Below are 22,930 nucleotides of genomic sequence, written 5' to 3'. Positions count from 1 at the left end.
ATTATCACGATGGACACTATCAGCTCCAGCCCTACACTTTAGTTGACGCCATGAGACCCATAAAAAAAAAAAAAATGTCGTGCATGTCCAGGTAGGAATCCCAGGTATGATCCGTGGGAGCTGAGAGGATCTTTGGTGCGCCCTTGGTTATCTTAATTGGACTCTTTAAGGGCGGCCTGCACCGATGTCTCCACGTGAGTTTACTGAAGTGGAGTAAGTGGGCAAAGAGACTTCTTTCACCTCCCCGAAACTCGAGCAGAAACATGGCGGCAGGTCACAAAGATCCTGAATTTTTGCTCATTTAAAATTGATATAAATGAAAAGTTTCTGCAGTGGCATGAAAGCGAGGGACACACACTAAGAAGTGGCATTTCAATGTTTTATTGAAACTTTCAAGAACACGATGTCGATGTTGTAAACTAGACATAACTCCAATACAACATAACCCACTGACAACTTAAGAAACACAAAAGAAACCTTCATATTTTTCGATTATGCGGCACTTTCACGATCAGGTTCGCAAAGTATTTTAATAACAAAACAAACAAACAAAAACAAAACAAAAAAAAAAATAGTCCACTTTTGTCACACTGAAACGATACTTCTTTTGCTCTTCTCAGGAAAAAAAAAAGAGAATTTTTTTTTTTCAAGCCATTGGTGCAGTGCGTTGTCGCTTTTTCATTCGTTTTTAAACAGTAGCACTTCACACACGGGGACAACAAATGAAAAGTACAATGGCACATGAGTGTGAATAACTAGCTCAGTGGATATTTGGGGAGGAATAAAGTCCATATTTTTTTAAGAGGGGTATAAATGCAGATGGCAACAAAAGGATAATAGCCCACAAACTATCTTTACACAGGTATATCGACAATAAATTAAGAACAGATCCCTAGAAACAAACTACTCCGTTGTATTTACACGCAATAACAATATGAAATAATTACATAAATATTTTATATATCCCTATGTACACCTTTAATCCATACTTCCTTTCATTTTTTTTCATTTATTTCTTTTGTAATATTTCAATTTCTGCTTCCCTTTGCCTGTTGGACATTTGGGCTGAATTCCGCATGCTCGGGCCATGTTTGTGTCAAAAGGCCTGATCTGATTTCATGAAAGGCGTGAAGAAAAAACAAATTTGTTCGAAAATTTGAAAAGAAGAAACTAAAGCAAAGGGCACGTGTTAATTATTTTCAGATAGATACAAAAAAATGAAACAATTTTATACCTTTCGTTTGAGTTTTTAGTGTTAAATTAACATTCGTTGGGGTTGTTTTCTTTTTTTCTTGGGGGGGTAGAGGGCATGCAACATTTGGCCAATGGATCAATTAATAGTGTACAACAAAATACAGCAGTCTTTATAAGGTAGGTGAAACGGAAGTGAAATCAAATAAAGTTCAAATCAATTCAATTCAATTCAGAGTGCATATCAAAACACATTTTCTCCTCGTGTAGGGTGAAGTTAGGAGACGGGACACAGCAGCAACTTCTCCTAAATCTGTTGAGTCACACCCATGCCAACTTTTTCAGTTTCAATACTTGTACGGTAGGCTATTCAAATGACAGGATAAAAGTGTTGTTTGTTTAATTTAACAAAAAACAACAAAAGTGAAAAAAAAAAAAAATACATATCATGATGTATATTAACCAAAGTGCATTTCAGAAACTAAAACGTCCAACAGTTCGTGTTTGTTTTTTGTTTTTTTAATAGTTTTTTTTTTCTTTTTTAAAACCTGCATGGATCTATGAGGGTGTCCTCCTACTGTTAATGTCTTCATCACCGTCAACACTTTTCACTTTTCATGACAACAACGAAACGAGAAGCAGGTGGTGTGTTTTAAAAAAAAAAAAAAAGAAAAAAGAAAAAAAAAAAAGAAAGAGAAAAAAACTCCTAGGGGGAGCCGCTCCGGGGCCTGTCCTGATTTGAATCCAGTCCACTGACCAGGCGCTGGATGCTCTGCAGCTCGTTGGCCGCGTCTTTCTCCGTGCAAGTTTTTGGGGACATGGACACCGAGCCGGAGGAAATGGTGGACGAGTGACTGGTCACCTCCGATGTGGAATCCAGGGTGACAGCGGACACGGGGCTGGCCGGGACGATGCCCTCTCCTTTCAGCTCGCTCCCGCCGCCGGCCATGGAGGGCATGACGGTGGTGAGCAGGGTGCTGTCCGGTACCGTCATGGGGAGGGAGTAGGGGTTGTACCTGAGTCGGGGGCGCACTGCGTTCAGGAAGGGGTGCCGGTGCACCGAGGAGGCGGCCGAGGAGGCTGCCGCGGCCGCTGCCATGTACGTGTACGGGTAGGGGAACAAACTGCCAAACGGAGACATGGCGATGCCCTGTGGAGAGAGAGGGAGAGAGACTGAGCGTGAGCCAGAGAGCCAATATTATAACACAGCTTTAATAATAGCGCAAAATGAGAACGAGAGGAAATGGAGGAGAAATTGTTTTGGATAAATGTCTTGGAACAGATGCGTAAAAATAATCATTAGAAGTGATCCATTTCCACTGATTCTCCTCATACACACTGACGTTAGCGACGCCTCATTACAAAAGTCCAATGACGCCGGCTGACACTTGTCTTACAGACGCCAAGACTTGATCCCAAAACCTGGATCTTGATCGAGGCATAAAAAAAAAACCCACAAGCAGCCTATCGTGCTCTCAATGCTTCCATTCACGCAGCTTTTTCACAAATCTAGTCCCAACAAAGTCCTCTGCGGCGCAGCTTTATTACCACCCAGCATGCGAGCAGCTTTGGTGCCTGTTCAGGAATTTGAAATACAAATAATAAAAAAAAAAAGTCTTACTGTCCTGACGCTGCAATCAAACGAGAGAAGTCGCAGCTACGACGCTCGTGTTGAGCATGAACGGGAAAAGACGAATGAGTTGTCTCTTCCAAAACACAATGTTGTTTGCGTCTACGAGCCAATGAGGCGTTTTAATAATCGACATTGTGGCGTTGGAACAGCTTTAATGAGCTCATATCAAAAAGACTTCAGCTATTGCAAGGTAGTATGTCTGTCAAATCGCTCCTCCTAACACCTATAACATTGCCAAAGGACAAGAGAAACGTGATAAAACGCGGCGTCTGACAGCCAAGTCGACCGAAAAGCAGTTGCATAGCTTTCCCCAGAATATGAACCTATCTGGCAATAAAACAAAATAAACAGCGCATTCACACACACCCATCCTTCCTCACGATCAGGTTTAAAAGCACACACACACACGCGGACACGCTGACGAGAACATTAAAGTCATTCTGACATCTTAAATGTGGCACACGGGCCTCCGAGGCCTGCAGTCTGCCCTACTGTACAACCCAGCATGTGCTCCACCGTAAGGCCCAAGAAAACAGGTTTTACCTGCGATGCCAAGACATGTTGCTGCAGATGGAAGGGCAGGCCTGGCGCTCCCGTCAAGCTTTGCGGGGATGATGCCATGCTCGCCGTGTCCATGGTGCTCACCCCTCCTGAAGACACGGCTGCCAATAGTGGCCCCATGCCCGCGGCCATGTTTGAGAACCCCCCCATGTTGAACTGACTGGGGTGCAAGAGAAACGGATGCGCGCTCCCGAGGTGATTGAAAAACTGCTGTCCCGTTAGGCCCGACGGAAATCCAAAATTATGCAAGTGGCCGTGGCCTATGTGCGGGCTGTCAGTCTGAACAGTCAAAGGCATGAAACTGTCTTTGCTTATCGGCCTGCACTCGTCCGTTTTGGGCTGGTCCAGGCTCGGGCTCTTCAGGTCTTCTCCGGAGCGGGTGGTGCTGGAGATGACGGTGATGGGGCTCTGTCGCGAGTCCGCCTGACTTTTCTCAGTCCTGGGACCGCCGTCGCGGTTCCTGCTGCCAGTGTCACTGTTAATGAAGGGGTGCCCCTTAGCCGGGCTCGCCTCGTGATCCTTGCCGTCCTCCGTGGTCGTGGAGATCTTGCTGGAGTCGGGGCCATCTTTCATGTGTCCATCTTTGCTCTCGTCGTCGCTGTCCTCGTCGCTGTCGCAGAAATCTGTCAAAGCAAGGGGAGTGGAGTATCAGTTGTCTGTCTGCACATGGGTGAATCATGGAAACAATAAGCCCCGTTATCAGCCAGTTGGCGTGAGAAAAGAAATAGAGATGAGTGACACTTGTGTGCACATCACGAGTCCACATTGGTGACCAGTATGGAGAATCAAACAGCTGTAACGTTTATTCCCCCCCGTATTTTATACGTTTTAATGTAATATTTTTCCCCAGCAGACTGATATATTGCTTCTGGACAGACGACTGTGTCTTTAATTAGTGATCACATTCATGTTTTCATTATGTTTCACTGTTCATCTCAGTGCAGAGGACTATCAATTTTTCCAGTGATCATTAAAAGTGCTCCATTAACTCTAACCACTTTACTCTTATCCTGCGCATTACTTTGTGCCGAAAAAAAAAAAAAAGAACCTGCCACAATAGATATTTTACGACTTTTTTTTACGCACGACTTGTGGCCGGAGCTGTGACTGACTGTGGGGTCTCTCTGGCCCTTACCTTTCAGGTGTGGGGGGCCCACGGTGGACACGGCAGGGGACGAGGCCTGGCCGAAGCACTTAAAGGAAGCCTGCTCTCCGGAGGAGTCGTCTGAAGCCCCGTTCTCCTTTTTCTGCTGCTCCTCGTATGAACGCATGGATTGCAGAGCCAGCTGTTTCCTGTTCACACAAGTACCCAGGTTATTACGGGTGGTGATCACACAGCTCTCAGGTCTGAAACAATATCAGGAGCACGGTGAGCAGAGTAGGAAGCTCCAGTGAGAGTGGAGCACCTGAGAGGAGGAAAAGCTCCTCACAGGTGAGAACACGAAATTTGTCACAGAGCCATTTTTTTATTACATTACACATTTTTTAAAGTGAGCACAGGATAATTTTTAAAAAATCAACATTTTGGGATACATTCATAATTTAAAAAAATTATAATTAGCAAGTGAAGTGGCTTGTAAATGCTATAAGACTTTATACAGCCTATTAAGCTGTTAGAAAGCAGGCTCCCTGTGGGTTAATGCGGAAGCTTTGACGCTGCTGTAATCCACAGAGATCAGCCTGTCTCCATGTATACATTAACACGCATCTAAACATTGTTTCCTCGTGTTTTTTTTAATGCAATGCTGTCTTACCTCTTTTCCCGCCTCCCATTGCCGGTGTCACGGAACCCTTTGGCGAACGGATTGTGGTCAATCTTCAGCTGGGTTATCTGAAATAAAAGGGAATAACGCGTAAATATGAGCCCCTGAAATCTCCCTCTCACACCACAGCGCTCTCATCCATAGTGCGCTTTTTTTAAGGCGTTTCCTAAAGCTGGGGCTAATTTCTGCATGTTTACAATAGATAATTGTCCCAACAGGCTGAAACTACTGCATTAACACATTTTTTGGTTTTACAGACAAAACACATAAAAGCAAACACGCAAGGGCAACACAAGCGCGCACAGAGAACCCATGAGTCCTCGCACCGGCACGTTTTTTCCATTATGTTAAAATATGCTGCTTTTTTTTTTTTTTTTTTGGTGTGTGTGTGTAAACTTTTGCAAAAAAAAAAAAACTTTACTCCCACACCACTTCCTCTCAGTCTCCGGCAGTGTTAGCGCTGCACATGGAGGAGAAGGGAGGCGGCAGTGATCCCGACGATATCAAAGAGCTGAGAAGATGATTTTCGTTATTTATTTATTTTTTTCTTAATGTCTTTTTGGAGAATAAAAATGTTACCATGCAACACAGTCTGACACAACGCAACCAAAACGCACCCCCCCACCCCTTTGCGTTTTTTTCTTCTTCTCCATTCAAGCGCACATTGTTGCCCCTTTTTCCTTTTTCTCATTTCTAAACCCCCCAACCCACACATACACAACACACACACACACACACACACACACACACACACACACACACACACACACACACACACACACACACTAAGAGAGAGAGAGAGAGAGAGAGAGAGAGAGAGAGAGGAAAGAGCGTCTGGGTCTGCGCCAAATCCTTTCCACGTGATTAAATATAAGGAAGACAACCTGTATAACATTCCTCGGAATTATTACTTTTCCTACCACAGGCTGGTGAATGTGGCACTCAAACGCAACATCACCCCCCACCCCCCACCTCACCACTCACTACGCCGTGATGCTCCACGCTCACGGGCTCAAAACAAATATGACGTCTTTCATATTTTATGACAACAAAATGGTGCAGAGCATGAAAGACAGGCAGGGAAGCGCCTCTGACAGGGGCAGAGGAGGGACGCACAAGCTATACTTTTGGATAAAGGATCCAGGATGTAACGTGAAGCCCACGAGCAATAATCGCGCTTACCTTGTCATTTTGATAAGCAGTCACGGCAATGAAATCCGTTTCGGGGAAAACATAAGTCCTGAAGGTGCTGTACGGGAGTTTGAGGATATCATTGGCCCTCACGATGTGAAAGCGGGGCTGATATTTGTGCATCGAGTTCAGTATGGTCTGCAACGAACACACAATCACAGGGAATAAAATATTAGTGCACACGTTTCTTTCAAAAGCAAGTCACATCATCATCTCGTAAAATTAACGTGTTGGAAAAATTGCAAATCATTAAAATAAAAATATATATTTTTTTAGTTGAATATTTAATTAGTCAAATTAAACTGTTAATCATCCAGGGGACGTCCCTGCAGATTTAAGCTTAATTATCACAATTGCAATAATTCAACACATGCGTTTATGACATTTGCAATTTTTCCACCCCCCTCTACTCAAACACAATCTTAAATCTCGTGGGATTTCCTGAGCTCGAGCAAAAAATACAAACAAAAACAGCAAAATGCAGAATATTGAACACGTGTGTCTAACTAAAAAGGGTATGTTGGTAAATAGGAAAATTGACATACATTAGTTGAACTTACAAATCCATGCTTGTCGGAGATGTTGTTCGTCAGCTTGAGCTTGTGGAAATTGACGACTTTTGACATCCACTGTTCACCAGTCGCCGGACTGTCCGGGTGAATGTACATCCTCTTTGGCATTTCGGGGTCGGCCTTGCCCGCCACCATCCAGCGGGAGTTATGAAACTTGTACCTGCAGTCGTCGGCTGCTACTATATCCATCAAGAGAATGTATTTGGCCTTCTTGTCCAGACCGGTGCACCTCACTTTGAACGGGGGGAACATCCGTCTGTGTGCCAAAGCAAATAAAAAAAAAAAACACACGATAAGCACTGATGTTAATGATGCTTCAACACATTAAAGCTTGAATATATAATAAAGACACAGATTCATCCCCCCCCCCCTCTTAAAAACAGTGTCTGGTGTTGTGCTCTGGGTGCATCTGCACAACACAACTCAGCCGAGAAAAGTGCACAAACGTGACGCGAATATTAAAGTTAAGCGCTCAAATAAAAACATCCCTCCTCTGCTTTCTCCCTGATCGGTCTTTAGGCGACACGTCGACGCCGTTTGGACGGCGTGCTGATTTTTTGAATGCCTTGAAAGGCCTTGCACACCGACACAGCAGCCATCTTTGTGTCCTGTCACTGTGCTGATGACGAATATAATTCAGCCAGAGCCCCGCACACTCGCAGCTATTTCAACGGAGTAATCCGTCAATGCAAAAAAAAAAGTTTGGACGTGAAAATTAACAATGGGCTCACCAGCGAGCCGGCGTCTTGACGCGAGGATACAGCCCCGTGCGCATGCACCCGTGAATTAGAGAGAGCTGCTGGCTTCGTATTAATAACACAGCAGCTACGAGCTGGTCCCCCTTTGTATTTTTACAAAATAATGTTAAAGCCAACAACTGCTTTCCCACCAGCATAAGATAAGCCTGTGTTCATTTTAGCGCAGACCTCTGAGTTTGCATGCCGTCTGAACACACAGGAAGTCGCAGCTTTATCTCAGTTTTCCCTTCCAGCTAAAATAAATATTTACAGATCACTTTTTGGAGTTTTAAAAAAAAAAAATCCTGTGGTGAAAACATATCGCCGTGTAATAAATGTCCTATCTACGCGTCAATTGCGAGACAATTATACTGCAATCTGAGTTATTAATTAATACACATTGGGGTTATAAAGGTCCCAGAGTGTTGCATGAAATCAATAAGTTATCCAGAGGGATTTTAGAGACGCACCTCCACAGATATGACCCCAGAGCGTACACGTAAATATCTTTCTTTGTATAATAACAAATCAAGAGTTATTGATAGGCACAACAGCCTGCTGCATGTCAGATAATAAGGTATATATATATATTTTGGGAAGTACACACACACACACACACACACACACACACACACACACACACACACACACAAAAAAATGTATTTGTTTTACCTTCCAGACTTTGTGATCACCATCTCAGTGCCTCTCTTGTGGAAGAGTTCCCAAAGCTCCTTGGCTTCCAGGTGAACTTTGGGGTCGTCCTCCACCTCCTCCTCAGGCTCCAGAGTCTTCAGAGGCCTGAGGTGGGCGGCCGCAGCCTGGTGCCCCAGCGAAGAGAAGTGAAGGCCGGTCTCCGCGGCTCCCATCAGCTGGTCCATGATCGGCTTTCCCAGGGCGCCCGACATCAGGGAGCCGCTGTGAGGGAGCGCCAGAGCCGGGAAGAAAGGAGGCTGGTGACCCAGCATTGCACTCATGGCAAATTCCGGACCCCGGTGAGGTATAAACGGATGATATGCCATACTTGATCCTTGTATGACTGGATCTCTCATCAGGAAGTTCAGCCAAGTGCAGGCAACACACGCAGGCGAGTGGCTGGAGGTGAAACAATATTTCTAAACAACAGTGAAGCCTGCGCACAAGAGGAGCAAACGGGTAGAAAATAAAAAAAAAATAAAAAAAAGAGGACAAAAATCAAGCTGGAGTTGGCAAGCTTCTGGAAATCCCTCCCTTCAACTCTGCAGAAATAAGAATCCACTTATTTATTTATTTTTCACGAGTTGCTGCGAAATGTCTTCAGTCGCTCGCTGATATTTTGTGGCTCAAAAGTCCGCACACAGAAAACGTGGAAATGCTCTCCATTATTCGCCAGAAGTGCTGCGGAGACGGATTTTTGTTCAGAGCCTGACGCGCATCGGACACCTCTCTGTGCCTCGCTGGCTTGCGGACATTAGTCGAATTAAACCAACTCGGGTGAGTCACTTAATTGACTGCGGCGCATTCTTTCTCCTCCGCTGCTGTTTACAATATCGGCATTCCTGTTAAAACGCGTTCCTTCTTATTGGCCTCAGTCCTGCAGCGAGGGCGACGTGTTGAAATATTTCGATAGCGCCGAATAATCCCCCTGCCTTTACTCGCTCCGGACATGCACCCTCACACGCACACACACACTTTATTCCTCCTCTCTCTGTGGCGCGCACACACATTTCAGGCAAAGACGTGTGCAGAGAAAGGAGTCCGCTGACGGCCAGAGAGAGAGAGCGAGAGAGAGAGAGAGAGAGAGAGAGGTGGTAAGGTCCCAGCTCCGTGATTTTCCTAGCGCCTCTGTGGCCCATAGGGCTTCATACTGTATGGATGTGTTGCATGTTACGAGCAGCAGCGCTCCGTTTGATTGGCTCTTTGACGCTTTCGGACCAATTGTGTGGCTGCGTAGGCGTGGTTTTAACAGGTCGGGTGGAGGGGACAGACTTCAGACTTATAAAAAGGTGTTTGGAAACTCAAAAGGGCTTTGCCGTGAAAACACCACCCTGCCCCGGTCGGTGTTGTGTGAATATGCCAACATCGTTACAGAAGTTGCGCTATCGGTCGGTCTGCGAAGCCCCAGCGAAGGGGTGAGAGCGCAGGGGCAGAGCCGAGCCGGGGAACCGGCACGCTCTGTCGGCGAGATGTTGTGATGTGTCGGAGCTGCCGACTTCCTCCTCTGCCCCACAGCACAGTGCTCTCACGCGTTTTGTGTGCCCGCGAATGTAATTTCATCCACCCATGAATACATTTGTTTGATTTCTTTTTTACGACGTAACAGCGCTCGGTCCGCGATGCGCAGAGATTTAACAGCGGCGAAAAGCAGCCGAGCGGCCAACATTTCCTGTAACATCCTCCTTTGAGATCATAGCTCAGGAAAATATGAGCTGGTGACGGGATGAGGCGCCCGATGATGATGATGATGATGATTATGATGAAGTACATGTAATGCAGCTTGATAATTGTTTATTATGATATTTATATTAGTGTATTGATTTTTCTTTTATTATTATTTTTTGAGTCTGTAAAGTTTATTTCTTATAATGTCCTCTCGGACACTGAGGCACACACATCACACCGTTATTACCTCTTTATTCCCACTTTTTCCTTCACCAGCCTTAATTAGGATTCGAGTGAAATCAATCACGAGTCTGTGTACTGTCAGGAAACGTGTGTCATCTCGTACTGACGGGACACGGAGCCCCTCGGACGCATATTTTTTCATTTCAACTTGAAATTGCATTTTTTTATCAGCAGAGCCGAGTTGGAGCCGACGTGCCCACCGGTGCTCGTGTGTGATCAATTTCTGCATCAAAAATAAATATGTTTGTCATTGCTAAACAGCACGCTTTCATAGCACGAAATGTCCGAGAAGCAATTCAATTTTAGTGACACTTGCACGGGCTGCACCAGATGTCATTCATAAAAGACACTATTTTAATTCCATTCGAACAAATGTTTTCGGTTGTGTGAAACTGTCATCATTTATTTTTCCAACACAAATTAGTATGTAGATCGGGGCTACTGTCCAGTGTGTAATTTTATAGTTTTATGATATAAATAAAAGCTCAGAGACTTCTGCTCCGGTTAGAAGCAGTGGCTCTAATGCTTGTAACTGCAAAGCGTCTAAAGAGGTGTCCAGCCGAGACAACAGTGCGCCTCCAAAATGCTATTTAACCACAAATTCACAAGTAAACTAGAGAGCCGTGGCCGGTCAGCCACCTTGGACAAACATTGACCATCAATTCTCAGTCAATTGTCTGTCTGCGTGGATCCCAGGCGGGGACCGACGCGCCGGTGCATCTCAAAGTCCTTGAGGGGAAAACCACGCAGAGCGAAGTCTCACAACAGATGCAGCAGGCCCGAACTGAATCATGTCAGCGTGCTGCGTTTAATATTTTGCGCCGGTCGTCCAATATTAATGCATCTGCACGGCATAAAAGGCGTGATGGATGGAGCCCGGCCTACTTGTTGCACACAGGATGCTATAGAGCCACACGGAAGGCTGTATCTGCGTTTGTTTTGAAAGCATGGAGATGAATGCCTCGGGGCTCATATTGGGAGCTTCCTAGCCTTTGACTGTATGTGAGAAGCTGCTCGGCAGTGAACCTGAGTCTGATTCTGAGAACAAGTTTTACTTTAACTGAATTTCCACTCAGCACTGCTCATGCGTGTGAGTTTCAGTGAGAAGCCTCTGCTGTCATATTGCGCATGTTTTGTTGAGTCGAGACGCGAGTTGTGCATGTCACAGTGCCCTCTTCATCATCATTATCATCATCATCATCATCATTATTGGTGTTGTCTTTGAAAACTGCCCATTTAATACCTGTGTGCGTGTGTGTGTGCGCGTCCCTATTTGTGGATGCAGCATGTGCGTAAAGTGGAGTGGTCTGCATCCATATGCAGTGTGCTCCCCAGGGGCGATACACAAGGATATTCGGCTTATGTGTTGCATGTTATTGATTTGCCAGAGAAAACAGATGCCCTAGCTGTTGATAAACTGAATGAAAATCTAACAAGGCTCCAGCTGGAGCCGGGGAGGAAAAACCTTTACGCGCTATAAGCCCCGAAATGATGGTGCGTGGGGCCTTCCCTCCTTCTCTTTGCTCGACTGAGGTCAGCTCTGTGTCAATTACTGTGGCTTACTCTTCTTTAAACACTCACCCCCATTAGCAGCACATTTCAATTTAGTGGAAGGTGTCATCAAATAGGAAGCAGTGTTGACACGGCAGCGGCGGGGCCTTTCAGTCTCTGTGGCCAGGCTGGCTTCATTAGCTAAGCAAGTAGAGAATGGTCAATACACTATATAAACTTTTACAGGGTTAGGGCTCTCAGGGACTCCAGGAAAGGCTATAAAAAGGTCCGAGCTGACACTACTGATTGATGAAGCCAACTTTGTCAGCGCTTCCCTTTTATACATCAACAGAGATCATGCATATCAAAATCAAAAGGGGCAGTATATCCGACTGGACAGGCTCTAAAATCTCTCACTCCAACGTGGGTGGGTGATTTCCTGACAGCTTGTGTTTTTCAACTTGTCTGATATGCAGTTGCAGGAGTTCCCCTCGAACAGTTTTCGCCGTGAGATGCGAAGGTTTAAAGTGGAAAAGCAGCTCCTTCCCCGCGGTCCTGCGAGTGCGATTAATTACGACTGTGTTTTTATTGAACATTCTTATTACTAATCCCAACCTGCCATTATTATCAATGCGCAAAAACTGCATCAGGGTCATGAGTTTTGCAGCCTCGGCGCCCTGACCGCACACAACAGCCACACTGTGTAGGTTCATTAAGCAAAGCTTCAAAGACATTCCTGGAATTGATCACGGAGCTGCAAGTGATGTAATGTATGCTGTCCTGTTTATTTGCAGATTGTTAATGATAAGCAAGGACAGACTTGGTGGCACCGCTCCTGAATGGAGGAGATTGCCTGCTGAGAGTCATCAAGCCTAACGCGACATGATAGGGAAAAGGAAACATCACAAGATTAGTATATTCAACTACTATAATGACTACAAACTTCGTTACGGACGTCCCGACACAAAGTGGAGGGGGAGATGTTCAATTGACAGCGTAATGACTTTTCTAAACGCAAACCGTTTTACCTCCATGGTTTCCATTGCCCCCAAAAAGAGGCGCACGCAAACACATGTTTTAGTCAATCGTCAGGAAGGATGATAAACTCCCTACCTGTCGATGAAACGTCCCCGTCAGGCATTTTTAGTCAAGTCAACCCTTGCTCCCATCAATTCCTGCGCTGGCCAGCTGTAGGTATTGATGGAAAACAATTTTAGTTAATTAGGGGATGTGCTTATTGATGGCATTGACTACAGATCGACGGGGAAAATGGTCGTGTGCTGTGGAGACATTTGCTCCCTCGGTTGAGGTTGTTCATCAACGGTGACTCAAGCTCATAACTTTTAAGTCTCGACCACGTAGTTTAGGGGGAGGCGATTGAAAGCTTAAAAAATAGCCTGTAAAAACAGCAATGTTGTTGCTGGAAGGCCGTGATCTTAAAGGGGCACTATGCAGTTTTGGAGAAGAATTCAAACTGAAATGTTTAATGTTTACAATATTAATGAGGTAATAATACAAACTCAGAAATATTTATTTTTTCCGTAACTGAACAAACAAGCTGTTCTCAGAGGGAAATAAGGTCCCCAGAATACTGTTTGAAGCTAGAAAGGTGGCAGGGTCCGCCACATATAAACAAAGTAAAGCGGTATGAAATTGTGTCGTCCTTTAATGTCGGTTTGTGTGTCGAGTTTAGTAGTTTAGTTATTTCGTAGTTTAGTTTGTTCAGGCATAAAAAGTCAGCCAATGAAGGGATTTCTCTTCTGATTAAAATTTCTTCCCCAAAACTACATAGTGCACCTTTAATCTCCATAAACAACAGAAACTCAGATTTGTTCATCGTGCAACAAGTGATATCAGATCAGAGTCACAGTTATGAATGCAGAACATATTTTGCAACAGTATCCGATCACAGATTGTGATAAACTAGACCTGAACCAAGAGATTATGTTTTGTTTCAAAATAAGCTTGCGTCGCATCGTCTGGCCACAACTCGCCAAGCGCTTCCTTGATGGTTCCTATTCATGTAAAACAAGCTACGCTCATTATCACCTGTCGCTTTGGAATAGAGCAAGCGCCTCGCAGCTGCTTTTCCAAGGTACATATACGCAGCACTATTGGAACAAACCAGTCCAGTGGCATGCGTCACCTGTAGAGCATAATGCAGGGGATTTGTCTGCTCAACCCCATAAACAGCCGCCAGGCTTTCTCTGCAGCTACAAGCTGTGTGATCAAGATGCTCGGTGGTAAATGCCTCAGATGTGGACCATGTGTCAAAAGTCTTTAGCTATGCCTTCCTTACGTGCCACCGCTCGCCAACGTGGGAGATAAGCATCGTTCCCCTTATATCCTGCACACTGAGAATCTTACCGAAACCAGTTTTGCATGCTTACAAAGCAAACAATAGCAAATGGGAAGCAGAGAAATCCTCAGGTTATTTGTCATCAAGTTAGCACAGTGTAAATATGTTTCCTCTATGTTCCTGAGAGGCATCAGTTAGGGACTGTTTGGGGTTTGAATCAAGAAGTATTTGGGTTTGCAGCGGGCGGGGAGGTGCCCTCACGTGGATGTCTGCTGTCCATTTAGCTTCGGCTTCGAGCTGCTTTGAGTTTCACCAAGTTATAAGGCTTTTGCCATCAAATCCAACCTCAAGACGGAGGGCTTTAAAGAGAAGAGTGGTATAAAGCAGTGCATTCCTCCACCGAGGGGAATCTTGGGGCTGAGGGGTTAGGGTGGCTTCTCTCTAGAGGTTAAGTGGGATAAGTGTGTGGCTCATGTCAACCCAACCACCCCCCAATAGTTTCTGGAAAATTTGCAATGGGGTCAGATTGGATTACTGTGTTTTGGTATTTACATGGAGACATAGGGCTTTGAAATGGAAAACCATAGGCGGAAAAGCAAGTGCCATGCAGTCTGAAAGGCTGGGTAAAAGAAACCAGCGCTGATTTCAGCTGGCAGGACGGTTGAATACATGTCTTTTATGTCTTTCTGCGCCCCAATCAGACATTTTGTTTCCTGAGAACTGTGATTGAGGTAAATGGATCAAGTGCAATACCGTTCTTTAGAGTAAATCCACGGTAAGCACTGTGATAGACATTCAATAGGAAATAAGGGGGTTTTCAGGCACCGCGCTTACAGATGGACCACATCATAGCTGCGACTGCGGCTTCAAGGGAGCTCCTTAAATGCATTTAAGGAATTTTGCAGCGCAGTTACAGCAGTATTCCCCATCCTAAAATGACCTTGTAAAAACTCAGAGAGGTGTCAGTTGCCTTCGAGGTAAGCTAGGGCTTCCTGGATGTGTGCCTCAGGGGTTCTGTCATTTTTACCTGTTCAACCTTGTTGCAGGCCTGCTAGGATGAGTTTTTCTGGGTTATTTTTGGGAAGGATTCTCCAGCCACTCCCCACAGGTGCTGTGTGCAGGCCTGAGCCCATAATCCACCCTTTTCAGTGCGGATTTCGCTGCGCCTCGTCCCACTGGGATTTGTTGTACTCTGTTTAGCAGCAGCTAAAGAATTAAGACAGCATACTTGTACTACCAGCGTTTACTTTTTAAATTTTAATTTTTTTTTAACATATTCTGTCCAATTTTAATGAAGTGGTAAAACATGTACTTCAGTTTATTAGAGAGAAAATGATGCGTTCAGTCATTTTAAGAAAATTGTCAAGGAGAAAACTCCCAAACTCTGAAATATTGAATTAAAAATCTAGTTTCTTTTCAACGCACCAAACGCAGTGTTTAGTTTTGCACTCTTGAATATGAGTGTGAGCAGATTTTTTATTCATGGCAGCAACAGGCTCTTAGAAATGATAAAAAAAAGGAGACTTTATCGGACACTTTTGAAGGGAATTCAGGAATTTTTGGAATATATCACGTCTCCCTTTTGATTTCTTTCTCCAAGCACGTTGATAAATCAAAGCAACAGGTGTCAAACGTTTATGATGCTCGCTGAATATTTTAAAGAGAGAGGGAGGAAGAAAGAGGAAAGAGAGAGAGAGAGAGAGGGAGAGAGAGAGAGAGCTCTGGGCTCTTTGTGTGCACGAACCTTTGCGGTCTGACACAAACCTTCCTGTAAGTCTCCCCGGCTACTTTTTTTTTTTTTCTCCCCCTCCTCTGCTGCTCCTGCTGAAACTTGACCTCCCGTTTCTGGGTGAATTAACGGTTTTGTCAGTAGCGAGAACAACAATTTGAAGTGTATGCGGCAAGCTGAAGCGGCGGCAAAGTTGAGTGCGGTCAATTGAATCTCCCACATGCTTCTCTGCGCGATGGATGGATCCGTCTATTAACTGCTGGAGCCATAATGTCACGTAAATGTTTGCGTAAAGCTCCTCTGGGTCCGGAGCGTTATGTGAAGTCGTGTGTTTTTTTTTTGTTGTTTCTTTCTTTTCTTTATCTGACACTTCTTTAAAAAGAAATTTAAAAAAATCATTCTTTGTACTAACATTTAGAAATTAATTATATTTTCAACAGATGTTGCAAACGTTTTATCAAATGCAGAACAGAGAGTATTTTATTCTTCTTTATTTTTCAACACTTGAGTGAAATTTCCTTCATTTTCTTCCCTATAAATAGCTTCTTCCAGTCTTTGAGCAGGCTCATTTAAACGATGTTTGAACGTTACCTGCGTGTTTACACTGCAGACAGATTAAGCCCGTCTCTTTGTTTTGTGCTGTGAATGTAGCCACTGATGTTGTGCGTCAACAGGTTTGTCTGGCTTTTTGCACAGTTCCAGTTGTGGCTTGTGTGGACTGTGTGAATTGAGAAAGCCTGCAGTACATACATTAAGCCCTAAAGTCTATTAAGATCTGAGATCAAACTAGCAGTTTGCCATCTTAAGGTCTGTATTCCCTCTTTAGATCTACCACGAGTTTAATGTGACTCGAGTTAGACAGTTTCTGACCCACCTTTTTTTTTTTTTTACTAGCTGTTTGCCTTTGCTCCTTTTTCATGTCCAAATTGCGAGTCGTCAGTGACATTTGAAATACGAGACGGGCCGCATTTACGAAGTCAGACAATACACGAAAACCACATGAAAATCAGAAAAGAAGTAGGATGCGGTTAGGAGCTGCGCTTTCATTTATTGAAGCCCCTACAGATGTTTTGCATAAAGACGTTTTTGGGGTAATGAGGGGGAGTATTTGAACGTCAGCTGAACCTGGTTGGCTTAACTTATAGGACTCAACAGCAAGAAGAGGCTGAATCTGGGCAACAAACAAGGAGCTTTGGTGAAGGGAGGGAAAAAAAAAGAAATGTGAGTGTGCTGCGTTTGGTGGGTTAAGTGCTGAAATGATGGTCATTTGTGGTTAGGGCCACCTCCATAACTGTATTTTAAGGCTTTTCCAACAAAATCCATCGTGCAAAATGAGAAAACTGCTTTAAAAAACCTACAGTGGATGTTACAACACCTGTTGATTTTACCTCTTTAATATAAAACTTCACAAAATAGCACACATTATATATTTAGCTCCATCTATCTATCTGTTTCCTCGCTTTCCTTTTTTTTTTTTTCTGCAGGTCCGCGCCGGAATCCAAACATTCACCCCACTGCACACACCGACAGGACACAAGCACCAACCAACCAATTAAAATCCGATTAGGAAACATCTTAGTTTTCCAACCGAGGGCAGTGAAAAAGTCTGTAACCTTTCCTCGCTGAGGTCATCCACCTAATAAGATCCATAGCCTATAGTGAAGCCGCAGACCTTCACAAATGTTCCTGGCGACCGACGGTGGCCCCGGAGACCTTTGGCATACATGGCAGTTTAATTGGTCACTGTATTTAAAGAATAAGGTGGGATTCCAGTTAATTAGTGGAGAAGTGAATACGATTGAACATTATATGATTTGCTCCCGGCCCCTGGTTTGTTAGTGCGGATTTGGGGTGGATCAGCTTTTGTGCTCGACAAATGAGAAGTGAGTAGCGTGGTGCCGATGCACAGTGTCGTTTTGTGGACTGGCGACAGTCTCGATTCATGGGAAAAACTTAAAGGAGACCCGCGTTATCACAGGACCTCATTATCTCATGTCTGCAACCATCTTTTGGGAACAATCCCTAATCAAGAGTGGCACAGACCTACTTTGCAGAACTTTGGTATAATAGCCCCCCCTCCCTCTCCCTCCCTCTCTCTCTCTCTCTCTCTCTCTCCCTCTCTCTCTGACTACACACACACACACGGACACACACACACTTTGCGTGATGTGAGGTGCCGCATGACAATCTGGCAATGTGATCCCGGTATACTGGGATCACCTTTTGCTCTCAAAAAGCGTTTACAATAACTGCGCGCACGAGTATTCACACATATTCAAACGACACATGAACTCATCTTTTTCCTCCATAATTTGAACGCGTTTGCAGTTTTTTTTAAAGTCTCGACTTTTGGTACGTTTGAGTGCACAAAGTCCTTAAAATATACTTCAATATATATTTTTTCCATTATGAGAAAAAGCGTTTCTATTTCTTATTTTTTAAGTGCACATGGCTGACAAGAATAACCAACGAATTGCTTCAATGCAATTTATATTCCTCGTCTCAGATTTACACAAATGATTTTTCAAGTAAATCTCATTTTCTCCACTTTGAACGTCACAGATTCTGCACATTAGCCGTGTTTTCTCCCGTGCATGACAATGACAACTAACCCGGCGGCTGCTCTCTCCCTGTGCACGGGCCCATAAGCCCAGAGAGGTGGTTCATTTACTTGGCCCATAAAACATTTATTTACCTTCAGGTGAGTGTCGCAGAGAGTGCAGAGTAAAGATCGCAGGGAGAGATTTACACCTGTCTCTCTGCTCAAACAGAGGAGCCCATAGCCTACAGAGATGGCCAACTGGAGCCAGCTTGTCTGGAGCTCTGCTAGACAGCCCCCCCCCCCTCCCCTCCACTCTCCACCACCCCCTCCACCCCTCCTCCCCTCGCTCATCCACTGTGGATTAAACAACATCATAAAAAATGACCATCAACGCGCGCACTGTAAACAGATTACTCTCCTCGGCGCCTGGCGCACAAACTTAACCAAAGGCAGGACGCGTCCGGCAGCCATGTGTTGGAGCAGCAGCGAGCAGCGAGCGTGGCTCTGCTTGGTCATCCTTTTTTTTTTTTCTTCTTCTTTTAAACATTCACACACACTTCTCTGGACACTTCCCGCTCATATAAATACTGGCGAGCGTTTGATGTCATGGCTGCCGCTGCTGCTTTGGGAAACTCTTGGGAGGCTGCTGTGGAGTCACATGCAACAGTTTAAACAACATTTGGCCATGGATATTAATCAATTTAAGGATGTAACTTAAGCTTTAATAATTTAGAAAGCTTGATTAGATACGAAATCTATAAAACCTATCACAAATATCTTGCACCCGCTTCTCCTGACCCCTGTTTTACCTGCTGCAGCGTTCCTCCCCATCACTGATGAGTGTTGTCCACCTATAAGATTAGTCAGTCTGCTCCTTTAATGACTGTATGGGTGTTACAACATGTTCAAGTGTCCTTAAAATACTCCCTTGGCTCATTTCCCTGAAGTAAGGTGTGTGTATGTGCAGTCTGCTTCCAAACCTGCACAGTGAAATCAATTCATCACATTAGAGCAGCAAGCAGTGTCATTATTTGCGCATTAGTTCATGGTAATCAGCCCTGAGATCTGGATTTTATTTTTTAGACCTGAGCTCCGGCTCTTTTAGGCACCGTCCTGCCAGGCTGACATGTCTGTGCTTTCACCACATCAGACTCATCACCTGGTGGTTGTTCACGTGCAGGTAGCAACAGTTGTCGAAAGGCTGTGTTTCAACAGGTTACTCTTTTAGAGTAAAAAAGTAGTCCCCGCTTTGATTCAAGTGTGAAAACACAGAGAAGAAATGTCAACGAGAGCCAGGCCACACAAATTAAAATCCCTATTTCAGCAAATGTGGTTCAACATACACATAAATATCCACCTCTGTTTTCCTCTGCCAGGCACACACACATGTTTCTCTTCTTCTTCTTCTTCTTCTTCTCTCCCCCTCGCTCTCTCTCTCACACACACACACATTGATACACACACACACAAGGCACATTACTTCAGTGGTCACTTTGTCTGCCTCAGGGTGTCCAGTGGTCAGCCAGACAATTTCATGCCCTATTGATGAGAATAATCCCCTCCGGTGTGACGCTGGCAGTGTGGAGATCCCGCCTGATGCCTGCAAATTAAAGTCTTAACATGCAGGTTGCTCTTAAAACAGACCTGCACTCACTCAAGCCATCAGGCTGTCAGCGTAACACATGCTCAGCGTCTCCATGAGTATCTTGGATTTTTTTGGAGTTTTCGCTCGTCTTGCTCTAAAATCTGCTGTTTTGCTCACCGATGGTTTGATACTTTATTCTTGAAATATGGGCCAAGACACAAAATGGGTCACGGGCCCCCTTTTTAGTGGCTCTCTGTGCGACAATGTGGGAGTGTTTAGATGTGTCCAGGTCATGGGGCCAGAGTGATTTTATTCAAATTAGGTCTGGAGTTTACAAAAGCCCCCATAATCAGCATTATATCCTACAGAATAGTTTATTTCACCTGAATATAACATAATATTGGCTTTAAAGGTGCCCCTCAGTGTGTAAGACAGTGTTTTGTTGTGATTTTTCACTAAATCCTTGTTTAAACGCACTAAACAAGCGTGATTGATTATTTGCTGAGTGAGCAGGCATAGATCACAATTATTAGTCCCTTCTGGTAATGGAGCTGCTTTTAGCTTAAACACCAATATATAGGCGTCTCTAGTTGTAAATTACCCACAGAGATCCCAACTTGTGTTTTGCTGTAAAATTTGAAACAAGGGTCAAATAGTTTTTTTTCAATCTAGATGCATCATGTTGTGTTAGTCCTTCTATCACTGACTCATTCAATCATTCAGCTCAGCCTTTGACATGTGTATGTTATTCTGAGAGGAAGGAGGTGGAGAAGGGGGGGTCGGTGGCGTATGTGCAACATGGAAATTATAAAAGGAAGCCTTCCATCTAGTGCAGCCATATGGGAATACATGTAGAGAGGGAGAGGCAGCGGGAGCAGAATCGAGAGCGGTGATTTCCAAAATGGCTCGGCTATTGAATGACAATAGCCAGGCCCCCTCTGCCTGTCTCTCTTTTCTTTCACTGTGGCGGACGACAAAAACTAACACAATAAAGCAGGGCAGAGAAAATTACCAAATGTGATTTATTATTGTGATTTGAACAAATCATTTGTGATTTAAATCTGGCAGCGGAGACATCCATGGCAACTGAATTTCTAGTAGGCTTTGGTGTGACTTGTGTCCTTTTTTTTGTCTTTATCGTCGCCAAGAACAGGACAGGTCTGACCGTCTCAGCACAGGTTTTGCAACCGCTGCTTCTTGCCTGTGGGCTCCCTGCTGCTCCTGGCAGTGGGAATATGTACACTGAAGTTTATCATATTTATTCTGGGATTTTTAGAGAATAACGAGAAGACAGCATGGCATATAAAGAGCCTGATAACTTGTCAATTTGGATATTTAATGCTTATACATAAAATGTCTTAAATGTTCAAGCATAAAACAACTAGCTGAAGTACTGTCATGTCATTGCATTTCCATGCATGCAATTCTACTGCCAATATTTTTACGATTATTTTCCAGAAACTGAGATTTTTGCTCATTTCTCAACCCTAAATTCATTGTCAGTGTGCAGCGCTTAAAGGTGCACTATGTAGTTTTGGGGAAGACATTTTAATCAGAAGAGAAAAATCTCCATTGACTGATTTTTTTAATGCCTAAACAAACTAAATAAACAAACTCTCTTTGTTTTCATGACTGAATAAACTGAATAACAAACTGACCTTAAAGGACAACACAAGTCATACTGTTTTATTTTGTTTACATTTGGCGGACCCTGCCACCTTTCTAGCTTCAAACAGTGTTCTGAGGACCTTATTTTCCTCTGAGCACAGCTTGTTTATTCAGTTACGGAAAAATACACATTTCCGAGTTTGTATAATTACCTCATTATATTGTAAATATGAAAATCTTTAGCTTGAATTTCTTCTCCAAAACTACACACTGCCCCTTTAACCATGTTTTCATCATTCCTCTAATATGTGGCAGTGAGCAGCCCTACATATTCCCTCATCCGTCAAGGAAGGGCAGATTTTTTTCAATTAATAATTCACCACCGATAGCCAGCCCTAATGCCTACATGAACAAATCTCTCAGTTACAGCCATCTTGGGAGTAAGCCAGTCCAAGAAGAGCATACTTAATAAACAAATACAGGGCCTGACAAGCTCTGGTTTCACCGATGTCTCTCCGAGAGAGGAAAGTATTTGAAGACAGTCGGTGAAACAACATCCTTTCCGTGGGTGAGGGTTTAGGGGTCAGGTGTGGGTTATTGCTGTGAGAAAGCGAGCCACCCCGTTGCACTGATAGATTTACTGTCCATTTTACACAGGGCGTAATTTAAGTTTTTCTTTCGAATTATCTGACATTTACATCTTAAAATTTTATGATCTTGCGCCGTTTAGTGGGAATCAAATGACAAAGGACATATCAGTTCAAAACATAAAGTATACAAATAAACACTTTTGAACACGAGTATATCCCTGCTGCGTGTTCAAACGGGATTTTTCAGCTTGTTTGTGTGTCCACTTCTTGGTATCACAGCCGTACATCGACCACATGTTTGCATGGACTGGAAACATGATCCAGACACGATTCCCTTAACCCGCTACCCCGGCCCTTTGGGTGAAATGGCCATGTGAGTGTGTGTGTGTGCGTCTGTGCAACATCTTCTCACGGAAATGTTCCTGTCATGCACTACAGTCACCACCTTTATCTCTTTTGCAGCATCACAATGAATTTATATTCCCATATGAATAGTATTAAAGCCACGATTAGGGTCATTTTTGAGCCAACATGGTCAACTCCTTCTGGGATGTTCAAAAACATTTATTTTTGTTGTGGTTGGCTGTGAGTGTATCAGATGTATGTGTGCGACTGGACATGGTTGTCACCCAGTTATTTAGCCCATCTGTGTGTCTGCTGCAAGACTCCTTACATGAAATATTCAAAGTCCGGTGAAAATTGATCCTCTGATCTGAAGTCTGTGTCTCTCTCTCCCTCCTCTCGGACCAGATCCCCGTGGAGCTGCATCGAAGAAGAATCCTAATATCACATATCAGTGAGATGACCAAGTTCAGGGCCTGCACTGCTGCTGCTGGA

At 44.1% G+C, this 22,930-nt stretch overlaps 1 protein-coding gene across 4 annotated transcripts; it reads right to left on the bottom strand.

The window, feature by feature from the left end:
- Nucleotides 1-371: 371 nt before the first annotated feature.
- On the bottom strand, nt 372-9,435 carry tbx3a (T-box transcription factor 3a). Of its 4 annotated transcripts, none has more exons than XM_084383337.1 (7): nt 8,321-9,435; nt 6,885-7,167; nt 6,331-6,477; nt 5,140-5,216; nt 4,521-4,732; nt 3,368-4,008; nt 372-2,341 (listed from the first exon to the last, which is right to left on the bottom strand). In XM_084383337.1, the coding sequence occupies exons 1-7, from the start codon at nt 8,695-8,697 to the stop codon at nt 1,898-1,900; spliced, it is 2,181 nt and encodes a 726-aa protein (XP_084239463.1). In that variant the 5' UTR covers nt 8,698-9,435; the 3' UTR covers nt 372-1,897. The 4 variants fall into 4 exon arrangements, with proteins under 4 accessions (XP_084239463.1, XP_084239465.1, XP_084239464.1 ...); XM_084383339.1 differs by having other exon boundaries at nt 4,521-4,678; XM_084383338.1 differs by having other exon boundaries at nt 6,900-7,167.
- Nucleotides 9,436-22,930: the final 13,495 nt, after the last annotated feature.

Source organism: Pagrus pagrus, assembly GCF_965226575.1.
Source record: "Pagrus pagrus genome assembly, chromosome: 19".
In the NCBI taxonomy this organism is placed as follows: domain Eukaryota; kingdom Metazoa; phylum Chordata; class Actinopteri; order Spariformes; family Sparidae; genus Pagrus; species Pagrus pagrus.
Note: the sequence above shows the minus strand (reverse complement) of the source record. Positions and strands in the feature narration are given on the sequence as shown.

Excerpts from the sequence above, each read along its gene's own strand:
- tbx3a (XM_084383337.1), bottom strand. The coding sequence starts at position 8,697 with ATGAGAGATCCAGTCATACAAGGATCAAGTATGGCATATCATCCGTTT. Across the intron at positions 4,733-5,139 it reads AATGGGAGGCGGGAAAAGAG|ACCTGAGAGCTGTGTGATCA; the intron begins GTAAGACAGCAT and ends ATATTGTTTCAG. Across the intron at positions 4,009-4,520 it reads GGGCCCCCCACACCTGAAAG|ATTTCTGCGACAGCGACGAG; the intron begins GTAAGGGCCAGA and ends TTGCTTTGACAG.